The sequence below is a fragment of the Poecilia reticulata genome, linkage group LG14 (genome assembly GCF_000633615.1).
Source record: "Poecilia reticulata strain Guanapo linkage group LG14, Guppy_female_1.0+MT, whole genome shotgun sequence".
Taxonomy (NCBI): domain Eukaryota; kingdom Metazoa; phylum Chordata; class Actinopteri; order Cyprinodontiformes; family Poeciliidae; genus Poecilia; species Poecilia reticulata.
The window spans coordinates 1,827,263-1,854,003 of NC_024344.1; the positions used below are offsets into that span (position 1 = coordinate 1,827,263).

General features: G+C 39.0%; 2 protein-coding genes across 5 annotated transcripts in view; one reads left to right on the forward strand and one right to left on the reverse strand.

Annotated features, from left to right (window-relative positions):
- septin8a (septin 8a) overlaps positions 1 to 18,738 on the reverse strand; it is a 38,433-nt gene extending 19,695 nt beyond the window's left edge. For 2 of the 4 annotated variants that reach the window (XM_008426924.2, XM_008426923.2), the window contains exons 1-4: positions 18,570 to 18,738; positions 8,803 to 8,917; positions 7,434 to 7,629; positions 4,573 to 4,759 (exon numbers count right to left, since the gene is read on the reverse strand). In XM_008426924.2, the coding sequence (XP_008425146.1) occupies positions 4,573 to 4,759; positions 7,434 to 7,629; positions 8,803 to 8,917; positions 18,570 to 18,599 (528 nt within the window). In that variant the 5' untranslated portion in view covers positions 18,600 to 18,738. The remainder of the gene's footprint in view (positions 1 to 4,572; positions 4,760 to 7,433; positions 7,630 to 8,802; positions 8,918 to 18,569) is intronic. The other 2 variants (XM_017308578.1, XM_008426925.1) reach the window with 2 other exon arrangements.
- Positions 18,739 to 21,011: 2,273 nt separating this feature from the next.
- On the forward strand, positions 21,012 to 23,131 carry sowahaa (sosondowah ankyrin repeat domain family member Aa). Its single transcript, XM_008426927.1, has one exon. The coding sequence runs from the start codon at positions 21,193 to 21,195 to the stop codon at positions 22,540 to 22,542; it is 1,350 nt and encodes a 449-aa protein (XP_008425149.1). The 5' UTR covers positions 21,012 to 21,192; the 3' UTR covers positions 22,543 to 23,131.
- The last annotated feature ends 3,610 nt before the right edge of the window (positions 23,132 to 26,741 follow it).

A 26,741-nucleotide genomic window follows, 5' to 3' on the forward strand; every position in this document is an offset into this window, starting at 1 on the left:
CTGATGGGCATTCGTAGAACAAGCTGCCATTATGAAAACAAACCGCATTCCTCGCAGAATCAGCAACAGATGTGCAGAAATAAATATAATTTGTCTGCATTCCTCCATACAGCTGCTTTGCTGAAAATCTATCTGGGACGATGTGAAAACTCCCACAGATCCACTCAAATCAATCCCACAGTGAGCCTCTGAGCAAAAGCTAGCTCTCATTAGGAGTCAAATTACAATCTCATCACACTTTGCTGGATCATTAATCTGCAGCTGGGCACCCCAGCATCATGTTCTCACCCTTACTTAACAAACCGTGTTCACTAATCGCTACCCAGGACTGATAACGGCGTTGCATGTCTCCTGAAGGAGATTGGGAGGACGTGTAGGCTAAGGAAGGAGCGGACAGTGATGTTTGTTCACTTCCCACAGCCGGGTTTTCCCAGCTGACCAGAAAGACAAAATAGCTCTGCTTGCTGTGAACAACCAGGACCACCAGCTGTAAATACATTTCAGTTCACATGTAGGAAAAATCACCAGAAAAAACAGCCGTGGATGCAGTTTGAGACACTTTGCGTTTTATTCGATGACATAAGTGACGCTTAAATTTTGATCTTTAAACCAGCAGAATATTAATGAACTTTTAGTGGACAAAAATATTTAACAAGCAACGTGGGGAAATATTAGTAATAAGTTTTAGAGGATATGTTAGTAGTTACTTAATTCTTGGTATTGTTATGAACTTATTTAATGGACCTTTTAAACCAACCAAAGTAGCTCAATACCTAGAAAATAATTATTTATATATTACATGTAATGTTTTAGCTACTAAAATACATTAATTATTTATCCACTCTCAAGTTCAATAAGTGTAATTTAGTTCTAAACATAATGAAGTTGATTTTGTAAACCATCTATTCAGGAAATAAGTCATAAAAGCATAAAACGACTCATTATAATTCACTCAATTGAGACTAATATAATCACAAATACAGCAAAAAATCTTGAATTGAAAACTTCATTAGAAGTCTTGATCCTTTTTAACAGTCTACAATGTCATATCAAATTATAATTTTATATACAAGATCATATTTTTTTTTTTGCTTATGTAACAAGTTTGACATGAAAATTTAAAGACTAAAAAAGTTTAATAAGTTTCGTTTTTCCCACCTGTCACATGAATACATGGCAGACATAAATACACAGATCGATTATCTTTAGTTTTCGGACTAAACTTGATCTGACACAGTAGGGAAGGTAATTCATTTTATCATCAAGTTATTCTGCACAGTCAAAAAAACAAAATTATTTTACTGAATCTCCAGTTTTAAGTTAAATGATGAAATAAAAGCAGCTTAGAATCAGTGAAGTACATCTAGCAAAGGTAATCCACATCAAGAGCAATGCAAAATTATACAAAATGCGTGAACAAAAACAACAACGCTAACCGTGTCATGTTTCATGTCCTCAACTGACAACATGATAATATTGCAGCCCGTCACAGTGACAGTGACCTAAACAAAGGTGCTCAGTGTGTTGCATCACCTGCTAGCAGATAAATCTTGTAAACATGTAGAGGCGAGAGCAGCAGGCTGGATAAGAGTATGGAATGTCTCCGACAGCTGTGCTCACGAATTTAAAAATATAAACAATACATTGAGACATTACCTCTCATTTTAGTCATTTTTAGGGCAAAAGCTGATCACAAACATAGGTTGGATCTTTAATTTTTAAAAACACCATCAGCCAAGAATAAAGCATTGAGGCTTCAAACTGTAAACATCAACAGCTCACCAGTTTCAACTTGAAAATCTAGAAAACTTTAGCTCAGGTAAATGACATCCTCTTTTCACAACAGCAGGTTAGAGACTTGGCCGTGATTATTTGGATTGTGTCAGTAGACAGCTGGCAAATGTCATGTGCCAGGATTTGATCGTCCTATTGGCTGTTAAACAGCTCTGAAGCTCAGTGGTCAGCTCAACTGACTCACCATGAGTTCTGATATTTGGATCTCTTCCCTTTATCTGAAGYGTGAACAGGTTTAGTCTTAGCTCAAAATTGTAGCYTGGCTTCCCGTTTCAAGGCTTTAACAACGGCCAAGGTTTTGTGAATTGGGTTAAGTCGTAATAAATRAAAAACCTAAACTAATTCTGAAGTTATCTCTTGAGCCATTGCACATTCATTTTATAAATTTTCCCTAARCAMAAWCCAGTTTGTGTTCCTTGAGAGTGAGTCTTGGCTAAGCTAGCAGTCAGTGCTATGAATAGTATCGGGAGGTATTTGGCAGCCATAAATCGAARGTTGGCAGAGGTAAAGGCAGCAGGTTCTAGTTACACGAGCTCCATCTGTTTATTCAGGATTTATTATTTGTGCACCAGCAAAAAAAMCCAACGGCTCAAAAACTGCCTCAGTCATTCGTGCAGCAGAGCCGTCAGTAGCCATAACAAAGAAACACTGTGGGGGTGGCAAGCAAACCATCTCAGAGCAAGACGCTGTGCATCAAATTGATGATGCAACAAATGTTTGATTACTGAAACCGTCTTATGACTTGATGTTAATCATATAAAACTACAAAAACTTTGTCTTCAAMCCATTAAAAATAGCTYTAATGCATTGCAGTCATTTAATTAGCTTTTATTAYRATTYGTTTTTAAATTGCCTCSGTCTCTCCTACACCCCATTAATTAATTATGGCTATAACAATATAGCCATAATCTGACTTATTTCAGGTAAAAATATTTYCAACTAAAAATAAACTACAGGTTCAACTTTTCCGATCTCAACAATGTCGTTAAAAATCAAACTGATTTACTTCAAGCTCTCTCTATTTTGAGGAGATTATTTTCATCATATTGTCTGGCTGGAATAATGCCAGGGGTTGCATGTCTAGTCAGCTACACTAAACAGAAATGCAGCAAACAGATTAGCCGCAAGCCAATACTGTCAGTAGTAAAACTTGCACGAGAGCAATGAAAATGCCAGAAATCAATACGTTTGAGTGTGACTATTGACTAGAGCGCAGCTGATTATTGACCTGCAAACATGTCAGCTGTAGCCATGTCAAAGTAAAACTTAAATGTATTAGACATGCCACCCAGAGGACAATTTTTAAAGGTTCTTATGAAAAGGTTTTTGGATTACAGTCAAAACAAAAGCAAAGAATGAAAGATGAACTGAGAAAACAGCAGTGGCTTGATTTATGTTTGAGCAACCTTGCCTGGAAGAAAACAGCCTTCTCCGTATCAATGAACACTCCACGTAGAAGTTGTCATGAAGTCAAAAAGACTCAGCGGTTAYCAACTTTAGTTTGAAGTCAAAGAGGTAATGAAGTYAAAGAAAGGAAAAAAGTGTCAGAAGGTTTAGAAAAGGAAACTATAGGGGGRAAAAAATGCATGCAACGTATTCCAGCAAAGTTGGTGTTTTATCTTTTACAGAATTTCTGTGTCAACATGCAGGATTAGCAGATGTTGGAAGTCTTTTGGAGATATCAGCTAAGGTTAGGATCTACTAATTCTTGTCCCTGCGATTAGCTAACTGTGCTAGTAGCTAACATAAGATGTTAAACAGTTCAAAAGCTTTGCAATATTGTCATTTTTATTTTAAATGGATAGTGAAATCCTTCTTAACTGCAGAGCTGAGCTGAGTAACCCATACTACTCTTTGTCACACACCTGTTGTAATAACCCACCTGGTTGAATTAAAGAAAGATTCTTATGGTTCGTGTAAAGTTATATTAGCAAATCAAAACTCCCTCTCTCACATCTTGGGCAGCTATTTAAATTTTTTAATAACTTTGTAGAAATTACCATGAGCGACAGTACATCCATCCATCCATCCATTTTCTTTACACCCTTGTCCCTTAATGGGGTCAGGAGGTGCTGGTGCCTCTCCAGCTAACGTTCCAGGCGAGAGGCGGGGTCACCCTGGACAGGTCGCCAGTCTGTCGCAGGGCAACACAGAGACACACAACCATGCACACACACACACTCACACCTAGGGGCAACTTGGAGAGGCCAATTAACCTGACAGTCATGTTTTTGGACTGTGGGAGGAAACCGGAGTACCCGGAGAAAACCCATGCATGCACAGGGAGAACATGCAAACTCCATGCAGAAAGACCAGGGCCGGGAATCGAACCCAGAACCGTCTTGCTGCAAGGCATTCAATTTTTWAAAATTGTGAGCTAAACTTGGAGGAATTTATTATATTTGCATATTTTCAGAGACGCTAATCCTTTGTTTAATTCTATAATTGGTATGTTTGTGAATCTGCATTGTGCCTTTTGGAGACAGCACGCTTTGAAACTAAAATACTTTCTTTAAAGTCAATTTTTATAACAAAAAAAGAACAAAAACAACTCGCGTTACCTCCAAATAACTCTCCCTGAAACCCTACCACCAAGTGGAAACTTAAGTTTTTCCTTTCAGGACAAAGAATCCACACCCTGACAGAGACGGATGAGGAATCCCAGCAGTTCATTCAAATCCCCTCCATTCAAAGTGAAGRAGAGGTTTGGATTTCAGGTAAGCAGGAGTTAGTTTCTAGGCYATAGGGTAAAAGAGTGTGCATGTCACTTATGTATACCTTGCTGTCCAGTTTCTTCATTGTGACCAGGTCCAGGGACTTGAGGGAGTGTCCTGTTGGGGCGATGAAGTAAAGGCAGATGTGGATCCTGGTGTCATGGTAGTTAAACAGCGAGCGTTTGATTTTCAGCTCCTCCTGCAGATAGTTTTCAAACTGGGTGTCGATGTAGTCCACGATTGGCTTGTAACTGTGGACAGAGCCAAAGACAACCGGATTTATGCCTTTTTGCTAAAGCTAAATATTTTTCTTCCCATTCATGTGTTGATAATGAATATGTAAGGAAATATGAACTTGTCGCTGAATAAACAGACCAGTAGAATTATGTTTTCAGTTACTGTGTGTTCTGATTCAATGCCAAGATCTCAGCTTTGTACAGCTTGGTTCCAATCAAAATGATCTTACAAATCAGCCTGTCCTCTGTGGGACATAAACATGAAAACTTAACTTCGGTCATGTTTTTCTCATGAGAAATTTAAACGTGTGGATAAAACCCAGAGTTTTTCTAAAAGTCAAACACTATTGCAAACAGACAGCAACAGCATAATGTTTCTTAACACCATACAATAAGTTTCTTTAATCAACAAAAGAAATTTTAAGAAATGTAAAATATGGCACTGGAAAAAACTAACAGAATGGCTGAAATACACTTCAACTTGCTCGCAGCTGCATCTGCAATCTAATTTCAGTTGGCTTGACCTGGAAACAGTAATTTCCTTTACACTAAGCATGTGTTTGAACCGTTTGATTTAAATACTGCAGCTTATAATACGTACAGTTTGGTTCATTTTTCATCACGCATATATATCTCACAATTAAAAGTTCATTTCTTTTTAAACCAGATGATGTTTTTTCAGCCCCAGGGTTTTCTCTGTTTATGTTCTGTTGCCGTCTTTGTTTGGGATGTCCGGATCAAGACATTTTGTTCCGTATACAAATCTCACTAAATGCTGTGTTTTCCAAAACCAAGTCTGGCTCTAACACTTGTCACCGAGCATTCAGTAGAAATCTACACCCTGTCAATATGTAAAATGTACTAGTACTTTTATATGTAACAACAATTTGAAACAAGTGTCAAGTTAAATCTCTTTAAAGACCTGCAAGTCAAACAGTTTGGTCCAAATTTAATTAAAATAATCTGAACAGTTAAAACAGTTCAAAAAGTGGCGTCTATCATGAATGGCTAAGGACTGAGAGGACAAAAACCAAATGAAGAAAAAACACAGAAGCCCAGAGCAAGGAGTGTTTTCCACCAAGAAGAAACACAAAGTAGCTGGACTCGAGGGCAGCAACAGCTTTGTTAACKGCTTCTTGAAGAAAAGTTAATTAATCATTTCTATGGGAAAGAAAAACAAAAGTACAAATAGTCTTTAAATAAGAATTTTTAAAAAGGCTGCACAAAGTTAGGAACAGCAAAATCTCAGCAAGACAAATTGATAGCTTCAGTCAGAAAAGAGAAACGGTTAAGGACAGAAGACCTGCAGGAAGGTGTACAAAGAAAAACTAATGGCAGCCATAGGTTTGTCAAATGACCTGAAAAGAGGCAAAGCTAAATATGAGCTCTGGGGGTATTTTCTATGAGCGGAGAAAAAACACTTGTACAGAGAACTGGTGACAGCAACAGCTTAACCAGTGGCTTTATTCATTAAAGAGACACAGCTATACAAATAAGAATTAAGCCAGGAGTACTTTCTAAGAAAAAAAAAATAAACTTTAAAAAGTTAACAGCTGCCAAAGCTCTGTCCATCCAGGAAAGAGACTCAAATAACACACTGAAGCACTGTGTTGAAAAAATGAAGGGAACACGGAGTTCAGGACAGTAAATAACTCAATTCAGCTAAACTGAATCAAAAATGAATTTAAAAAAGTACATGTTGTTAATGGTAGCAATAACTTCACAAAATCATCTGACAACTCATTAGCTCTTCTGTTAATATTTTATTTCCATGAGTTATTTCTGCTGCCGTCTTATTTCTTCCAGCCTTGACCACATTTGAAATTCTACCTGCGATGTACGACACGTTTTTTTTTTTTCTTACACATTTATTTCAAACGAAGCAGATTTAGACTTGGCAGAAACGAGTCCAAAGTGCAAAGCTGCTGCTGTATGAAGTCAGCCTTTAAATTCAACACAGTTCCTTAGTTTGCTCTCAAATAATAATTTTAATCTTATGTTGCAAAATATTTTAACAAGCTTATAATAAAGCAGATGAATGTTAATTGCGCCATGCAGTAGTGACGATTAAGCCATCTTGGCTCCTATTCAACTTCAGGATGTCCCACATCACTAACATTTTATTGCTCATAGTGAGACAGAGGTTAACAATCTTTTCCATTTCCTCAGTAAGTACCATGTTTACAGTCATCTGTCCTCTACCTTCACATCTCTCTTCAATCTTCTCTGTGGTATGCACRCGCTCTGACCTTTTGAAGCTCCCTGTGTTCATTTCCAGCTCGCTGCAGGGCCTGTCCTTCAGCGCGATGGTTCATAAGGCCCACAGAGAACGCTGCTATCAAAGAGCGTGAGAGTGCAGCTTGCTGGCTGAGCCACAGCGAGTACGCTTCATTCCACAGCTAAATGTTTTAAAAAAATAAATAAACTACTTCCTCTTTATTTTTTCCCACCTCCTCCCCTTCTAGTCCCACAAGACACAAGAAATATGTGTGGAATTCCAGAGTGATGTTTCTCTCACTGGTGTSCACATCAACATTTGCATAGCAACATCTTATAAGTGGAAATTTAAAGATGAGGCATGGATTTGAAAAACATAAAAAACAAACAACTACATCAATTGTGATTTACAGAAAACTTGATATTTACCAAGATATTTCAGTGCTGTGATGTGCTATTTTATTAAATTTACCTGTCCTCCTTGTTGATCTGGTCACCAAACCCAACGGTATCAACAATCGTTAGTTTGAGGTGGACGTTGCTCTCCTGGAGGTCGTAGGTTCGCGGCCGCAGATACACGCCATTCTGGTAGTGGCTCGCCTCCTCATTTTCAAACATGGTGTTAAACAGTGTGTTCATTAATGTTGATTTGCCAATGCCAGTTTCTCCTGTGAAAGAAAAAAAAAGGATAAAACAAAGTTAGTTGACTAAATTATTCAGTGATAGCTTGGGCATCTTGTCAACATGATTATGCAGAGACCACTGAGCAAAAGTCTAGCTATCTGTGAATTCTTGGCACTTTACTTTCAAAGAACCAGAGCTTCTTGCAGCCTGAAATGAAGTCAATAAAAAAACAATAAAAGTCCTAACAAAAAAAATCAGAGATCTTCGGAATGAATGAACAAATGATAGTGAGAAATTACAAAATTAGTGGGGGCGAAATAAAATCAACAGCAGATGGTTTTCATAGTCAAACAAAAACTAGATATACAAGCTCACCATGTGCAAGTCTCACCAGACCATGGTAACAACACCCTTCAGTGTTGATGCCATTACCGAGTTATTTCCAATATAAATGAGATTTTTATCAATAAAGATGAAGAAAGAAAGCACAGTTGATTAAAACCTTTTAGAAGAAAGCTATTTTTCTGCAACATGTCAACACATGTCTGCAGTTCCTTTCACTTTGCAAGAAAGCAGTCCTCATCTTGAGGACCGTGGAGGCTGCGTGTGAAAATGAACATCCAAGAACCACATGACTGTACATCAACAGTTCAACCCCACCATGCTCGGAAATTCACTCCGTTTCATCCTGTCATCATGGAAATGTGGGCAGCCTTTTATTAGTTAAGGTGAAGATACAATTATGTAGGAGATACACACAGACTATTGTGCAATGCCATCTATGCTATTGCTAAATCAAAATGGTAAAGATAAATCAAAATCAAGTCATTACATTCATCTCCACGTTTGATTTAAAATAATATTTTTATTTCAAAACAACACAAAAAGCTTAGATTGGAAATCAACCAATAAATTCTGATCAGTGCATTCACTACCAAGAATTTATTCACCCTAAACCCTCAAACTAAATTATGTCCTGTAGGTTCTTTTTCAAATGTTGTTTTAGTTTTGGCTGTAATCACAGTTACTTTCATACATTTAACTTTACTTCCTGTTAAATAAAGTAAACATGAAGAAGCTCTTGGACATGATTGTGTCTATGGACTGTTTTTCCAACAGCAGGTTGTTTCCACCACCAGATCTCCACTGGTTACCATGTCTGCAGCACATCCAATATTTCACACTTTATCATCACACAAACACATTTTGTTACTCACCTACGCAGAGGATGTTGAAGCAAAAACCCTGTGTGACCGATTTACTGACCAGTTGGTCAGGGAGGCTGTCGAATCCAACATGGCCGCCCAGGCTGAGGTTACGTTTCTCCTCATTCTGGAAGACACGAGACAAAACATTAGACGTCTGGTGCATGTCAGGAGGAAAACATATGGCAAATATATTAACTGAAAGTAAAAAGACACGTTCACTTTTCTATACAACATCAAAGATTTTCTGCTCAGTGTGCAGCTGTAAAAACCATCAGTTATATGCGCCGAGGTTTAGTTAATCAGCGCCTGCAGCAGGGATGAGCGCGAATAATCCCCCACATGAAGGGACAAGAGACTTGGGAACAGAGAATGGTTAAAAACCCTCAAAAATTAAGAGTTTCATACTTATGGGATCTATTAATGTTTCTGTTAAGTTGCTATTTTTAACAAATGAGAGTCCACAACCAATATACTGTTGTCTATAGGGGCATCCCAGAACATAACGGACAAAGATCTCAAATATAGGACAAACTAAACCTGGCAGGCAAAACTGCTGGAAGTGTTTGATCGTCTATCTGAACTGAAGCGGTCGAGAGAGAGCAGACTGCACCTTGAGATGAATACAGCCACCCAATCCCGCCTGGCTCAGCCACGACGGGCTGCATACTTGAAGGCTGATGTCACTCAACACGAGCAGCCTAAAGACGAGAGCTCAGCTGAACGCAACAGAAGCATTCAGCTGGGGGTGGAGGCTGGCTTCCAATACACACCAGATCACTAAATGACCTCACTGAGGTTCACAATGAAGGATAGTAGGGATCTGCAAGTTTTAGGGTGAATAAAGAAGAAAAAAATGGAGCACATAAAAATAATTTGAGCAGAAGCACAAAATGTATAGCGCTACTTTTACACAAGAAAATACCAAAAGAAATTGGTATGCTGCAAAATCTTAACAGCAGATTTGTTTCAATAATTAAACTATTTTGTTAATAAATCTGATAAATTCTTCACATGCATTAAGTTTATAATACTTTTCCAGTTATTTGTTAAGTGAAAAATTTGTCAGCTGGAAGCTATTGAATTCTCCATAATTTAATTAACTGCAGCTATCAACACAAACAAAAACCCAAGAAAAGACTGCAGGAATGAGGAGGAGCCCTTGTTTGTTGCTCACTGTAAACTAAGAGCTTGTTTTACAGTCTTTATGTTTTCCTGTGGTATTTAGCTAGCTGGCTGAACATTGCAGAGATACTAAGATTCCTGCAGAAGGAGGAGGAGGGAGGAGAGAGGCTGCTGGCTCTACTATCATGCCTGGAAGGAAACCAGTGCAATCACACTGAAGCTTCATGAGGGGAAAGTTTCAAAAAGGAGAAGTTACGCAAGTCTTTATTTACAGAGGAAATGATCTATATGAAGGATGTCACGATGCTTCCATCAGCATATTTGTTTAAAAACGCAGTACACGTAAAACTGAATAAAACTTCCTTTTTTGTTCATCTCAATTCATATCCTCAGTCTGGATGGCTCAAAGTATAAATCTCGGGTAACTGGGACTCGCTGCACTTATTCTGTACATGGTATTCAGTCTCCTTTACTCTGGTACCCCAAAATAAAACCAAGCTGCTTTCCAAAGTCACTGAATTAGTAAATCCGTATATATCAGAATAAATCCAGCTATTTTGAAGGTCTGAAAAGTTTATTAGAGAACAAATGGCATCGTGAAGACCAAGGAACACAGCAGACAGGTGAGGAATAAAGATGCGGAAAGCACATAATTATATCTGAAAACACACAAGAGATCTCAAGAAATGGCTGTCCACTTTAACCAACAGCTCAGGAAAGGAAACAGTTGATGGGGGGATTACTAAGGATGCCAGTAGTAACTTTGGAAGGGCCGTAGAGAACCGTTGCAGGGTTTCCCCCAGAGTGTTATAAGCCTGGCGGGCCACCAGACTATATGCCCCCCATCAGGGTAAATGTTGTTAAGTCCTAAATAGGATTTGTTTTACACACCAATAACATTAAAGACAGATTAAGCTAGGTTTATAGTTAACGCACTGAAGTGGGTACAAAGCGGTATGCAACAATTACACAGTCTCTGCACCTGAGTACTTGTACACTTTAGAATTTTTGTAACTTTTAACATTCAACACAAAAAAGTTAAAAGTTACAACATTGTTCAAAATCCAGACCTAAACCTAACTGAGAATATGAGGCAAGATTTGATAAATGATGTTCATATATACGCTACCGAGCTTCAACTTTTTTGGAGAGAATATCGTGAAACAATTTCAGTCCCGGTGAGTTGGTCTATCACATGAGATCCMAWCAAAATGCACTGAAGCATGTGGTTGCAACACAACATGTAAAGCTCAAGAGGTATGGAAACTTTTTAAAGGAGCCATAATCAGCTATGAACAGGTAAGCCACCATTTAAATCTTGTTTCTGCTCCAAACTCAAAGTGCGACAAAGAAACTGTACAATTGAAGAGAACAACAAATGACTCAGGTGATAATTTAGGGTTAACCTCCTACGCTGAATCACATCGAGCTCGACTGTGTAGTGTATGTTGTGGGAACACACACACACAGGCAGATGGGTTTGTGACTGAATGCTCCAAACTGAGCCTGCTGACCAAAACCAAAAGTGTTATCTTTTGGGATCCGACTGAACAGAAGTGCAGACGTGGACACAAAGCCCTCCAGCTGGGACTCAACCACGTCAGTCAAGACTGGACTAAATCATAACAGTCCCAGATCCTTCACTTTTTCCACAACCATAGCAATAAAACGCTGAATTACTTCCTCCAAAGGTAAAATCCATTATTTCTATATAGTATATTATCTATTGCTCTACTGTAAAACCCTTCCCTCAGTTGGAACCAGCTGCACCCACAAAATGTACACAAAGTTCAAACAAACACCAAGCCTGTCAGCTCTGCATACATAAAGCATAACTTTAACTTAAACGCCACAAGAAGAATCACCAGAAAACAGCAGGATGTTCGACCAACAGTTACAATCAGGCCAACTATGAAGAATCTGATTCCACAAACCCAAGCTGTACAGACAAAGGAAAAGCAGAGATACGGCGTGGAGCATGAGAGGAATGAGAAGCTTCTGGTTTAAGGTCCCAGAGTGATGAGACAATAACGCTCCCAGACCACCGTATCACCAGGCCAACAGGAAACGGATGCACAGAGGAGGCCCCAAGACGCTTTAGAGCCAAATGAGGCGCTAACATTATGGGCTAGTTAGTACAATGTTATTACAGCACAGTGGGCTTGTAACATGCAGAGTTTAAAAAGATCTTTTTTGGTCACAGATACTAAGAGGTAAAGTGGAAAAAAGGAGACTGAGAATAATCTCAAAACTTTGAGTGAGAACTACCCTGTTCAATTCAACAGCAAAAACAAATTACTGTTAAAAAGGGAAAATAAAACATTTTTAAAAGATGCTAGTTTGAAACACATTTTGATTCAGATTTGATATTCAGTCCTCTCTGGTGGGATTCTTTTAGCATAGTTTTTCTTCTCGACTTTGATTAGGCCCTTCCAAAAAGTAATTTTTCCAAGTTTGGATGTACGCATGGATTCACTTTGAGCCATAAAATCCCTCTGCTAAACCTACATCACGATACGGCCACCACCTTGTTTCACTGTGGATATCATACACTTCTGGTGATCTTACTGATGCTTTTGGGTCAAACATGCCACGTAGCATTACATCCCAAAAGTTGAGGTTTTGGGAGATTTTAGTCAGGCGTTTAATTTTTATGGAAGAAAGGGGCACTGTCACACATGTCTCATTAGTCCACACATAGGGACATGTAGAAGTCACTCCTTTCATGCTGCTGTTGGCCTTCCTGACCAGTTAAGTTCGTCTTTGTATTAGTATTGAATAAACTGTCAGTTCTTGTGCCGTTTTTCTGAGTGGTATTTGATGAAGAGTGAATAATACCCATTAAAGCAATGATTTAGCTTCACATTGTGCCTGCTGGTTGTAACGGCTACATTGGACAACATATTTACCGGTGACTCRTGAACATAAATTATGTTCATGARTCACCGGTAAATATGKCTGAACTGAAATCAAGATATAAGGGATTTATATAAATAGATTTATTTATTTTTGTTTTAAATATCTGAAAAACTGGCAAAATGGTGGTAAGACCTTTTCTGTTTTATCCACATTTTCCACTTTATACTGTTTTTTTTGTTGTTTTTAAGCAGTTTGAGGAATCAGGGGTGAAAAGTTCAACTGCTACTGCACAAGTTACTCAGCAGATTGTTGCCAGGTAACCAAAGAGTGAGTGAGTTGCTAAGAGACCAAAGAGTGAGTGAGTGAGTGAGTGAGTGAGTGAGTGAGTGAGTGAGTGAGTGAGTGAGTGAGTGAGTKGATGTCACCAACAGACTGAACGGCTAAAGTCTTTCCTCTGCCTACATCTCCCAGAATGCTGTGGGATTCTGGATCAGAGTTCAGTGAAATCATTGAACAGTCTATCAGACATATTATCTATTGATGTTAATCACGTCTATCGCTATATACCGATTTATTACCCATCCCTACCGCACACTCATTCAGCCTTYGTAGAGCAGCAAAGAGAAATGTGACAAATATTGCAATAATAACTGACAAGGTGACATAAACCAACAGTCGCGAATCAATCAGCATCTCTAGACGCCATTTGTTTTAGTTTTAGTCACTACGTTATTTTGGTCATCTTTTACACCTCCAGGCCTCTGTCCATACCTGCCTCGACYGTCTTGTTTTTGATAAGACAGAGTCTCTGAGTCATCTGACAGACCGCCACACTTCACTGCAGCTGATGCTCACCGAGTATGCCGGTTGTTCTTTGCACGATTTGAACTCAACCGTCATGTTTTCCTACTAAATTTTCAAAAACTTGTATCAACAGTTGCTGAAGTGCACGTTTGTTTCAGGGTTTTTTTTTCATCCTTCCAGTCTTTATGAATACATGTTTGAATAAGTCTGGTGTTTGACTTGCAGTCTGACAGAAAATGCTGCCAGCAGAAACCATGATTTCACACAGTCACTACATTAACCACCAGAAATCGACTGTTGACCCGATAGTGGAAAAAAAAGAAACAGCGGTCTCAAGTATGAAAATATAACCTTTCTATAGCTATAAATACTTGTGTTGCACATCCTTTAAGAGTTTCTGAAGAATGAATCATGTCTAGAAAGTTGAGAACGTGCAAATGTCAGTTTGAGGGTTTTTGAACTAAGTGCTGGGTTTATAAATCAACTTAGGTTTTGTGAGGGGATCTGACCACATGGTAACCTCAACAACAAACCAACACWTACAGGCTACGCTCCTTACATGAAGTGGCTGCTGACTGGTTTTTCCTGTCTGATGGCTGCTGGGTAGTTTCAGTCAGTAGGATAAAGGTTTTGGTTTTTTTTATCATGAATTCATTGAGCAACACTTTTTATTTGCCCYGACGTTTCTCCTAACCACACCTACCCATCTCACAGTCGCATGCCGTCAACCTCCTGTACATACTCGGGCCGGCAGTGATGTTGCAACGGCAAAAAATGTTGACGGTTGAGATTTCAGCGTCGTGTTTCCAGTCAGGAATKCAACTACAACAAAGGAATGAAAACTAGTTTCTTCATGGCATTTCTCACTCACGCACATCAACTGTATCACCAGAGTCGCTTTATTCATGCCAACAGGAAGAGAGGAAGAAAAAAAAAAAAAAAACACAGATGTGATGAAACGGAGAGGAAGGATTTCATGAGGTAGATATACTTTGCTTTTGGAAAATATGATGCGGCGTTCCTACTTTCACCTAAACGTTCCACCTTTTCCAGRCTACAGAGGTCCCATAATGTTTTATAGTGAATAATAAAAGACTTTTAATATGGAACCTGGAAAAGTCAGAATCAGAGAAGAAGGAATGAAGAAAGGAGAAAAAAAGACGAGAGGTTTGAACAGAGTTGGGACAGAAGAGAAGAAGAAAAGACGAGACAGAACTGAGGAAAGCAGGGAAGGTAGGAAGGAAGGAACCAGAGACAGAAACAAGTTTTTCTCCGTCTTCATCCACCACACTGGGAGTTTTAGCATCTCAAGTTTAAAGTCCATCCAACAAATACATGTACCACTGTACAAAATTATATGTTTGTAAATCAAAAATTGTAATGTATTCTTAAAAAAAAATTCAAAAATCTGTTATCAATGTGATAGAATTTCTTGTACTTCCTCAAAAACAAAATTATTAAAAATTTCAACGACAACAAATGTATTTCTCAGTTATGATTTGGTTTTGATCCAAAATATCAACATTCCAATCAGCAAAATCACCATGAGCTACTAATTTAGTGCAAATAAATGTATTATTAATTAAATGAAAATTATTATAGACACGTTTACAGCAATCAATACWTTCTTAGGATCATGTTTTCCTAATATCACACAGTCCACACACCCTGCATGCTTACAGTTTAAAACACACTGCAAGGCCTCATAAAGAACATCTTTGGTGCAAATACACACACTGCTAGTCTTCAAGAGGAAGAGCATTACAAAWAATCTATAGGTTACATTATTTACAGTCTAAGCAATCAACCTGAAGATTACGATTTTCATAATTAAAAACACACTAATGAAAGCACCACAGAAATAATTCATAACCAAGAAAAGGGATTTTATTCCTGCTTAAAGGCAGATAAAATCAATAAAAGCATCAATGATGCAAACAGCTGAGTGATGATGGGTCAGATGGGAGCAGACAGAATCTCACTTCTGAGGTGAAGAAACATCATGAAACACTAAATGTTTCCCAACATCATATTAAGACATATGTTGGCCTTATTTCTTGAGTTTTCTTCAGATTGGYAAGTACTCATCATCACTAAAGTCGCTGTCACTCTCCATCAAGGTTATGGTGGTTGATGAATTTGCCTCAGGAAACCACTGGATTTTATATTTCCTATGCAGCCAAGAACAAACAACCCACAAACATCAGTATCTGTTGTACAATCGGACCTGAAATAATACAGCAAATTTCTTCCCACTTGTTTTGGTGCATAAAACTAGTGAGTCTTCAGAATGGACCTCAAAGCAAGAGCACACATGAACACTTCCTTGTTCCTTGTCTCTTTGCTTTAAGCGCTCGATGAAGCTAATTTCATTTTATGCATGCAAGACTCCAGGGCGAGGCTCTTCATGGTCAGCAAGCACTGTACATGCTGGATACGTAGTGGGGCATTTTATTACATAACCATTTATACGATGCACAATCAGATGCCGCTACTAAACGAAAACAGTAAAAGTTACTGGTCAGTCGGGCTCAATCGATCGCCTCCCATGCATMCTGCTCAGAAATTCATCCCAAAGCTGCCATTTCCATCAGATGGGGTCGATGTGGACCTACAGTCTGACAAGCCGCATGTCTCTATCAATAGCTGCACATAATTAACAGCSSTCGCTTTACGCAGTCAGGCAGGAGGGCATGACAGTTTGTTCAATGTGGTCTCACTTCGTTCACAAAGTCAGACAGGAAGTCAGTCAGTCAGCTGCAAACTCTGGCCTGTTCCCCTGCTTTCTCAGCATTTCCCTCCAATCAATCCTCTGGTTTTGTATTCCAAGAGAGTCATTAAAATATACATCTATAAATATCACCAGTRTGCAAGAACTCCTGGAACGAGTGCTGGACCTAAATTAAAAAGTACTAATTGAGCAATATCGGGTTCCCTCTTTTTTTTGGATCGGCTCCTTTCTTCTGTGACGACGTGTTGCACCACTAAGCAGTAGGAGTGGCCCGGAGTGTGAACTTAATCTCTTTATCCCTGGATCTCTGTGCTGCTTACTGTCCAATTCAAGAACCTTTTCAAGCATCTGCCAAAAAAGTTAATCCCCACTCTGTAAATCCCGGTCGTTTGCGCCGGCCACTCTTCTATGAAATTCTCTCTGCTACTATTATTACAGTGTTACTGGTGTTTTCTATAAACTGTCCCACCCTGCTGCTGTTTCCATTGGGTTATTCATAACCAGTATTTGCTTGGATTTTGGTCAAATGACTTAGAAAGAATATAGAATAAACCCTAGCTATTTTTTGTTGCATTGAACAAGTTTATTTGTATAGCACATTTCAGCAACAGGGCAGTTCAAAGTGCTTTACGTCATAAAAACATCGTAGACTTATCAATTATAAACCAGCAATAAACATTACATTGTGTCAAATGCCATCATCAAAATTACCAAGTTAATATGCATTAAAAATATTGATCAATGTTCCAGTTACTCCTAATCAAAGGCAACTCTAAACAGGTGGGTTTTTGTAATTGTCTTTATGCAATTCTGAAGGTTCAGGTCTGAGCATGTTTTTGCCGTTGCGCTACTCGTACAGTAACTCAGCCATAACAAGATGGATTAGCTGATTAATAAGGACGGCTTTACTTTTCAAACCAGACCATTTTTGTCTTTCCTGTAAGCAACAAAACCATTCTTGYAGTCTTCTTTAAGCCAGCTGGCCAGCAGTGCACAACAAACAGTAGAGGAGGGGCAGTGCTGTGCTTCYATACAGTCCAAGATCACTCCAGTGCATAACAAGAGATTKTTTTTWGCAGTTTTGAAACCATAGTCCTTTCAAACTTTGGTGTGTCTATGTATCGGAAAGCAAACATTGCCAAATAGAAACAGAAAATTGCTTCAAATAAACAAACTGAAACAAAGTCTGTACTAAAAGTAGCACAGCAGACGGATCTCACAACAAAAAAGGTTAATACACACACATCTTAGCTTTTCACACTTCTTCCTATAACAGCTTTTTTTGTATTATTCAAATGTTGTTCATATTTTCAGACACAAGCATACAAAATAAAATGAAGTGACTTGATTGACTACATACTTCTCCAGCCCAAACAATGTCTGTTGTTAATTTTTAAAAAACAACTTACTTTTAAACTTTACCTAAACTTGTTTAAAATAATTTAATTTCACATTCTACAGCAGTGTTTCCCAACCCTAGTTCTCAAGTCACACTTGACTTTAATTAATGGCTCATAAAGAGGTTTGGCTGAACAGCAATCATTTGAGTCAGGTGTGTTAAAGCATCTAAAACATTCAGGGTTAGGCTGGGAAACAATGTTCTAGAAAAATGAACATGACCTTTAGGCTTAATATGGGACTATTAAGGTAAGTAACTGGCGTTTAATCTGACCATTATGAGATTAATGCCAGTACTTAAAATAAAAACAGTCTTTTTAAGTTGCATACATGATCTCTGTGTAAGTCATGTGCACAGACTCAGTTTCAGGTGAAACTGAATCTTTTGAAAGTATTTTGAGCATACCTGGTTCAAATGAGTCTACAATTCAAAGCAGCAAATAAATTCCCATTTAAAACGGAGGACTTTCATCTGCAACTATTCACACTGACAGTGTCGGTTGCCGTTTCCTTGCTGTTATGTTTGAAAGCACTTCATTTAACCGTTAATGTTAGCATAACACTAACGCCCATCAAACCAAACATGCATGGGTAGAAAATGAACATATTACTATAAGCAAGTTAGAAATTGCAGCCACATTTGATTAGACTTAACAGCGACAAACCCACTGAGTCACCGTCGCAGAAATCACTTCCACCATCTCGTCAGGCGCCGATGAACAGGCTCCATAAGCGGGGGAGGCTTAGCTACACACCCGCATATTAACGACAACCAACCAAGTGCTCCTCCTAAACGCTGCGCTTTTACCGTTTTCTGCTCCGCTGACGGGACTAAACACGAAGCGTAGTGACATTTGCTTACCGAAAATACGTCCACGTCCGTGGCAGCCATGGTGTGGAATGTGTGTTGACGGCGTGCTGAGCAGCAGACTGAGCAGAGGCGAAAGGGAACAGCCCTCCTCTCTCCTTACTTAGCCTGCTAAACTAACTGAAGGCGAGCTGACAGGGATGGGAACAGAGGGACACAAGGCGGAGACGAACCGCGACAAGATGGTTCCCCGCTGCCGTGGTTGATCGTCGATCGCTCATTTTATTCATCTTTACCCGGGAGGCAGTCTTAAAATAAGAAAAAAAATTATTTAAAAAATCAGATAAAGGTAAAATTGAACCGTTCGCAAATTGTTGAAACCATCCTCTTTGCATTTGAGTAATATTCTGGTCACAAATATTACAGCTTATTGTGTGTTACATTAGCTTTCGGGTTTACCTGTTTTTTTATACAACTTCCCCCCGCTCCTCCAAAATAAAGTATTGTTGATTTTGCATTAAAACGTTTACGAAGACCGGTGCCTAACTTAAAGAAAGGGTGTGATCTATCTTGACATGACTTACATCTTTGTTGGTGACGAACACGTTTCAATTAGTGATGGGAATTTCAGTTCCGTTCAGAGATCCGAATCATTTGGCTTAGCTCCTGAAAAATAGACGACTTCAGTTCCCAAACCAATTTTTTGTGTGGTATATATTATACAGATTAATTACACACAGCTGAGTATTTTTAAAGTCTTCTATTAATTATGATTTTCCACTTACAGCTGAGGAAATAATTTAAAATTAGAATATTACATCTGACTAATAAAAAACGATTTTTAAAAACAAATGTAGGCTAAATGAAAAGTATCTGCTTAAAGGTTGTTAATTTCATAATGTACTATTAATCTCACTTACAATGAGACTTGTATGTATAGTCTAATTTATTGAAATGACTGTATATTTAATTATTGTAATTTGTGTGGAAGCCATCTTTGGTAAACCAATGGCAACAAGTCAACCTGTGTTTGTTGACATGTTGAATGCCAGAGAGAATAGACTACTATGAGTTTCTACAACAAATATTACTTTGAACCAGGATTGGACTTTTGAATGGTCTAAGCCAAAAAAATAAATCCATACCTTATAAGGCACTCTGTGAGTTCTGTACTATTTAATAATCTGTAAGAGATATTTTAAATCCATTAAATGTCAAAGCTAAGGTTTGGTAGAAACATTGCTTAATCTCATGTTTTGTCTTGTAAATTCTGTGCTGGTAAAGATTTACACACCTTTTGCAGAAAACTTGGAACTGAAAGAGAAACTGACTGCATGACCTTCGATGTGATTAYTTGAGCTAATGAGTGTCTGACCTCCTGGAGACGGAGTATTARCTTTCATTCATGGCTGAGCATAATTATGAAATGTAATGTGTGTTTATTGAATGAATGAAAAAACATTTCARGGTATGTTAGTAGATTTATAATAATTTTTAGAGACAAGTTTTGTAAATTGTTCCTTTTTTGGAAGACAAGGACTAAAACYGTTGAAGTTGATGGACATCGCCCAACTGTAATTTGCAAGTGTAAAAGAAATATAGGTCACCAAAACTGTCTACTTAAATCTGGCGCTCTGAACTATATAATATAAAAACATTAATAAAAAATACTTTGCACCWGCTWTAGCTTAAACTAGTTTCCATCTGTAGTCTCTGTGCAAATTAAAATAGACATTTCCACAAAGTGAATTTGAAAGTAAAATTGAGTGGAAGGAAATGTTTGGCAGACAACAGTGCAAAAGATAAAGAGACAACCACAGAGAACTGTGAGGGGGAAGGGGGGAGCATAGCAACAATAAAGTTGAATTGCACAGTTTCTGTGCGGGCTTTTTTGGTTCAGCCAACATAGCTATGTGAGAATTTTATTATTATTGACCTGGAATATTTAAATTTTCAGTAAAACTAAATGAACAACTTAAGTTTGTGTTGAAAAGAACACGAGTTCTTTTTCATTTCGTTAAATGAATCAGCACAAAGAATCGACTCGGGTACGGGCGGCACAGCABYGGTTTCAATATGGCCTCTTCTTATCAGACCCTCCCTTTCAGTTCAGGAATGTCATTATAGTGCAAGCCAGGGCAGGAGCTGATATATGATATGGCAGCACAAATATGTGAGGTTAACAAAATGTTTTGAGCGACTTTATGTGCAATAATTCTTTCTAAAAATGCATTGTTACGTTTAAATGAACAAATCCGTTCAAAGACTGAAYTTACAACTTGTTACAGCCAATCAGTGGATAATTAAGCCGTCATGTGACATATTGTAGGCTGATTTTCACACAWGGGGGGAAAAGACTTCAATCTATGCGGAAAAGTTTCATCGATTCTTTTCTTTTTTTTATGTAGGAGGAATTGCACTTTTTACAATTATTCGCATGAAATTAGTTAATGTTTTAGGTTTCTCATGAAGCATTAAACGTCTTACCGGTCCACTTTCTTTTGAAAACACCTGGGTATGTTATTCAAATCATTTCCACGTCCACACCTTGCCCGAGTCAAAACTAGAGAAACTCCCCCAGGTAGAGAGGGAGGAGAACAGAGCAGCCAGGTGTCTGAGCGGCGCGGCTGTGGAACTCACGTTTCTTCTTTTTGTTCTGGCTTTAACAGTTTCATTCATGGATTTAACAAAGGAATCCATCATTTCTTTGCTAGAGGCTGAGGGGGGGAAAGTGAAGAAATCTGACCTGGAGGCACTCTTTAAATCCTCAGTGGACTGTGTCGAYCCGGCGGAGAAGGATCGGAACAGAGAGCTCTTCAAGACTTTAGTGAACAATGTCGCCTACGTCAAAGCGATCGACGGGACCCGGTTCGTYATTCTCAGAAAAACTCACCGGCATTTTCTCGGAGGGAGCCAAACGACTGAAGACGGTAATGATGRTAGAGATACAGATGTGTCAGGCGAGCAGGAGCAGGTTCCAGATGTGCAAGATGAAAAGACTGACAACCCAGAAGGGTTCGCTGCTGCTGGGGGRAACCCTGCATCTTTATCTCCCATAGAGCTGGCTCTGCAGAGGAGCAAATGTGAGGAGGTCAAGGTTAGAAGGATGATGAATTTTGATGTTAAAAGGAAGGAGAACGATGAAGTCAGGGCCCAGAGCAAACCTTATGGTCTTCCTCTGAGAATACCTRTTTCTACCAGGGTGGAGATCCCAAAACTGAGGGTGAGCCCAGAAGAACCTCCCTACAGTCAAAAAGCAGACACCCCCAAGACTAAGAGGAAGCCGTCCTCGGTGGAGAGTTGTTCGCCCCAGCTGAGGAGGGCAGCAAGGAGCTCCAAGGTGACGGAGGAACCCAAAGACTCGAGGATTTCCTCCATGTTCCCCCTGGAGCACACGGAGCACGAGTGGCTGGTGAAGTGTGCTGCGGGCCAGTGGACCCAAGTTCACGGCCTGCTGCTCGGTGACTGCCATCTTGCGCAGAAGAAGGACTTCATCTCAGGGTTCACCGTCCTGCACTGGGCAGCCAAGTGTGGGAACAGTAAAATACTCTCTGTGGTCATGGACATGGTCCGGGAGAGAAAGGTCAACATCGACATCAACGCAAAATCCCACGGGGGTTACACTCCTCTACACATAGCTGCCCAGCATGACCAGGAGTTCATCATGGCCATGCTGGTGGGAGAGTTCGGGGCCAACGTCAGGATCAGGGACAACTGTGGCAACAGGCCCTGCCACTACCTGCACAAGGGCATTTCTAAAAGYATCAAGGAGATGCTGACGRAGCCCAAAGCTCCGACCCAACCTCAGGCGACGGACCCTCTGTCCCAGAGAGAGGAGCAGGACGTGCTGCCAGACCTCTCCAGGGGTCTGCACTCCATTAGCCGTCTCTTCCCGCCAATGATGATCAGCCACAAAAAGAAACCCAGTCAGAGGTCCGGACTTTACTCTCTGAGCGAGGACAACAGTGAGGACCAAGACGCCTCTGGCTTCAGACACAGAGTGATGTCTAACGCTTCTGTGTGCTGATGAATGATGRAAAAATCACTTTATTCAATTTTTTAGCAGCCTGCTGCTGCTAAAACAATGAAACACATTGACAACTRCAGTTGTAATAAAGCAATCTATAGCCTATTATTGATATGAAATCAATAAATTTTGGCAATATCCTGAAAAATGGATGTCCTGTTCAAAAGATGACTGAATAAGAAACCTTTAAGGTGGTGTTTACAGACTCTKTACATTATTTTTGTGGATATTTTAGTCAGTTTTCAATCATTTCAGCTCCAGAATGAATTGTTGTTGCCGTTTGGAATCTACTTGCATGAGAAACATTTGCGAATCAAGACTTGACATGTTTCGCCTCTTGAATTGTTTAGTCWGAGATGAACAAACAGGGTGATTACAARAGGAGAGAATCAAAATGTGGGACTTATGTGTTAATCYAACTCTTTATCAGCAAGAAAATGTATTCATAAATMAAAATGTCAGTGAAATGCATGAAAATATTCACTCCCTCTGTAACAAAAAAATACATAATTATAATGTYTAAGATATTCCAAGTCACTGAGTTGAAGTATTTTGATGTAAAGTATATTAAATCTGGCTAAAAGCTTTAAAGCGGGTCATTTATTAAAAGCTGTCCAGGTTTTCCTCAAATCTGTTCTGCGTCTCGGTGCCAAGATTTGTCTGAAATATTGCTCTGCTTGTTGGGACAGCCGTGATTCAGGCTGATAAGCAGCTGCTTTATGTGTTCATGCTGCAGAGCTAACTGTATCGTCATACTTTATGACCAGCAGCCTGAAGCTACGGAGAAGTCTGCAGGGGGGAAAAATCCTCTCCCTCCCTGCTGCCTCGTCTGTGACTTATGATGTCACTTCCCCAGCAGCCTTCATTGTTCCTGCGTCAAGATGACGGGTCATCTCCTCGCCCGAAGGTTTTGTTACGCAAATGTCCTTTTGTASGGCAGCTATGAGGAAAAATAGGCTGGGATGAGCAGAATGAGGGAAGGAAGGTATACCATTTTAGCATTTGAGAGAACATTTTTTTAATTTTTTTTAATGGCACCATCCACAACAAATGTYATATCAAGGCTCCTAACAAGATTTTGATAATGGCTTCCTCTYAGAAAAAAAATGGTGGCACTGAGCTAGGGACACTTTATATAAGAACACAAAATCGTTTAGTGACTTTAATCARGAAAGGGACACAGCTAAACTGAAACGCTGAGCCAAGAATACTTCCTAAGGAATAGAAATGAAGAGTAGAAATGGCTTCATTCAGGTAATTTATACAGTTGAGCGCAGAAACGCTGAGCCAGAAGTTCTTTCTATTGATCTCAAAGAGTTCATGTTGTAAAATCAAAATGGCTTTTTCCAGAAAGGAGATGCTGCTAAACACAGACTGAGTCTGGAATACTATCAATATTTYACATCATATAAATAATTGCATATTTAGTGTCTATTTGAATTTAGTTCATATTTATTTTACTATCAAAGYTCACACTTTCTGGCTCCAAAACATAAACTAAACAACMAACTAAAGCACATATTCATGACATGCTAACAGGAAGGAGAACAGCAGTCCCTCTTAATGTTTTTCCTGTTCTTCCTTCATGCTTTTTAGTTGTTTTACTTTTTTCTGCTTGAATTTTGTTTTATTGCAGTTTTGAGGTATAGAGAGTTTTTCATGGGAGTCAAATTTCCTGGTCAAACTTTCATTGGAGATGCATAGAAAAGAAAATGTAAGTGGAGTTAAAACATTGCCTGTGTTTTTTCAGGCCAAATTTAGAGAGGATGCATTGTTCTAAAATGTGTTTTCTCTAAATTTTACCAGGATTGACCAGAACATTAAGTTTCCTGAAATAGCCTTAGAAAGGGAATTTGTGGTCTAAAGTATTTTATCTGTGCTTTCTCAAAGCAGCTGCCCTCATGTGACGCCATAATAAAAACACTGTAACCCCTAAGCTTGCAGTTTTTCCAGTATCCCAGCAAGCCAGATGCTGAAGGTTTCCTGTTAATAATAAATATCAAGTGGCTCCAGCAGCGTGAAGTAAAGTATGAGACCCAAAGTAACCAGCACGGACGGCTCAATGCCTGATTTCTCAAAAAGAACAAAATGATTTCATAAACAGCAATTAGCTCTTCTCTATCAACTTTACACTGAAATGTTGTACTCTGATTGATCTTTCCAATGAATCTCTCAGAAAATAACCTGCTCTGAGCTATTTTAAATAGTGTTTGGTTTTTTTAAATTTATGTAAGGTAAACTAGAATTGGAGCCCAAAATCAAATTCCGCCCAAGCCCCCGTTAAATCTTGAGCCGGCACTGATAACCAGAAACAACCAAGATTCCCAAAAAAATCCTTTAAAATGGTCAGCCAGCAAGCATGAGAAGACACAATTACTTCCAGTCAGACAAACAATAGCAAAAGATTGATGCAAAGTTTAACAACAAGGCAAGAAACGTGACCAGAGCTAAACAAAAGCTAAATATAAAGAAGAATTTTCAGGCTGTTTTGTCTTCTGCTGATCCAYGTCTTTACATTTGTTTAGTCTGAGTACAATCTTTGGTTAATCTTCCTGGGTGTGGAGACTAATGACTGACTATCAGGGGTGGGAGGCTGACTCAAGGTGTGCTGACATTCCTGTGGGCGGAGAGTTCAGAGTTCAGACTGAAACCTGAGCCTTGAAGCAGATCTGAGTACCTGAATCATCTGTTGTGTATATTTTGTCTGCTGCAGCTTTAGGGTTTAATCCTGTGGTTTGTTTTCAAGGCTGTAACTCCAACAAATATCTTGTTTTTGAAAAATCCCCCCAGTTAAGCTCCTCGTCTTGTCTCTACTGCTACTGTTATTACAGGTTTTGTTGCTTTTGCAGTTCATCCTCCTTCCTCKTCCTTTTCATTACCAGTTTGGTGAGGCCAGAAAAACAGCAACAGGAAAGACAGAAATTTTACATGGAACCTGCAGACTGAACTCTCAGGTTGGGCTTGGAGATAATTAGCCRTGTTTACAGACCGGAGGGAAGCGGAAGCTGCTACCATGACTGTTCAAAGTTCAACGATATACCTGTCAATACGCCTCACATTTGCACGGCTCTTTGTATTAAACAGTCAGGTGGCTATTTATGGAGGCGTTAACAGGCTTTTGTATGGTTTGTTTTCACCTTTGAGGTTTTCAAACATTCAGTTTCCTCAACTTGACTCATAAATCATTAAATCTTTAATCATTTTACCTCCTGATACAAAAGTGACCTTTTACTTTCACTTACATCATGTCTGAATGGTGTTATAGAAATACATTTACTTTCCAAGCCTTTTGGAGAAAATAACTGCAACAAAATAGATTTGATAGTTGACTGACTGCATCCATTTTYCCAGCTGTCCCAGTTTTTSCTGAAAACAAACATCCCACATCATGATGTTGCCACCACTATGCCTCACCATATAGTCATGTTCAGGGTGATGTGGAGTATCCGTTTTCAACACATCGACTTTGAAATGTYGACCCAAAAGGTCAATTTTGGTGAAAGGACTTGTATTTGACCATGTATTTGCTATGTCACCTACGTTCTTTGTGCCAAACTGCAAGTGAGACTTAAATGAAATCACACAGAAATCTATTAGCTTCACTTCTGAAAGCRGCTGCAGTTGATTTTATTTAGTGGGACGAGGGTGAAGGGAACTGAATCAAAAAGYCTGRYACATAATTCAGATTATATTTGTGAAGCATTTTAAAATCATAAGTCATTCCCCTTCCACTTTGCAGCTACTTTGTGTTGATCCATCACCTTAAGTTTGAGTTGAGTAAATTGCATTAAAGTTCAGGTTTATTGTGAAAAAGTGGAACAATTTTGAATATGTTCATGTATTGAAAGCAGCTGGATCTTCTTTGCTACTTTTTAAAGTTTCATGCTCTTTTATTTTGTTTAATTTCTCTTGTTATTGTATAAAATACTACTTAAATGTCCACGAGAAACGTTATTTCCTGTCTGTTAAAAAGCAGTGTGTTGATTTGCCAGCAGAGGGCAGAAGCGAGCTCTGATTCAAGTCATCAGTTTACTGCAAACAACTTTTTCTTGTACATGAATCCACAGTTGCATATAAACACAAATATTCAACACACACAATTACAAGCACGCATGAAGMATACAACAGCAGGTAGAACAAATCTCGCTTTGCTGCTCATGTKGCTTTGGGTGCAGTGAACACATTTGGTGACTTTCTAA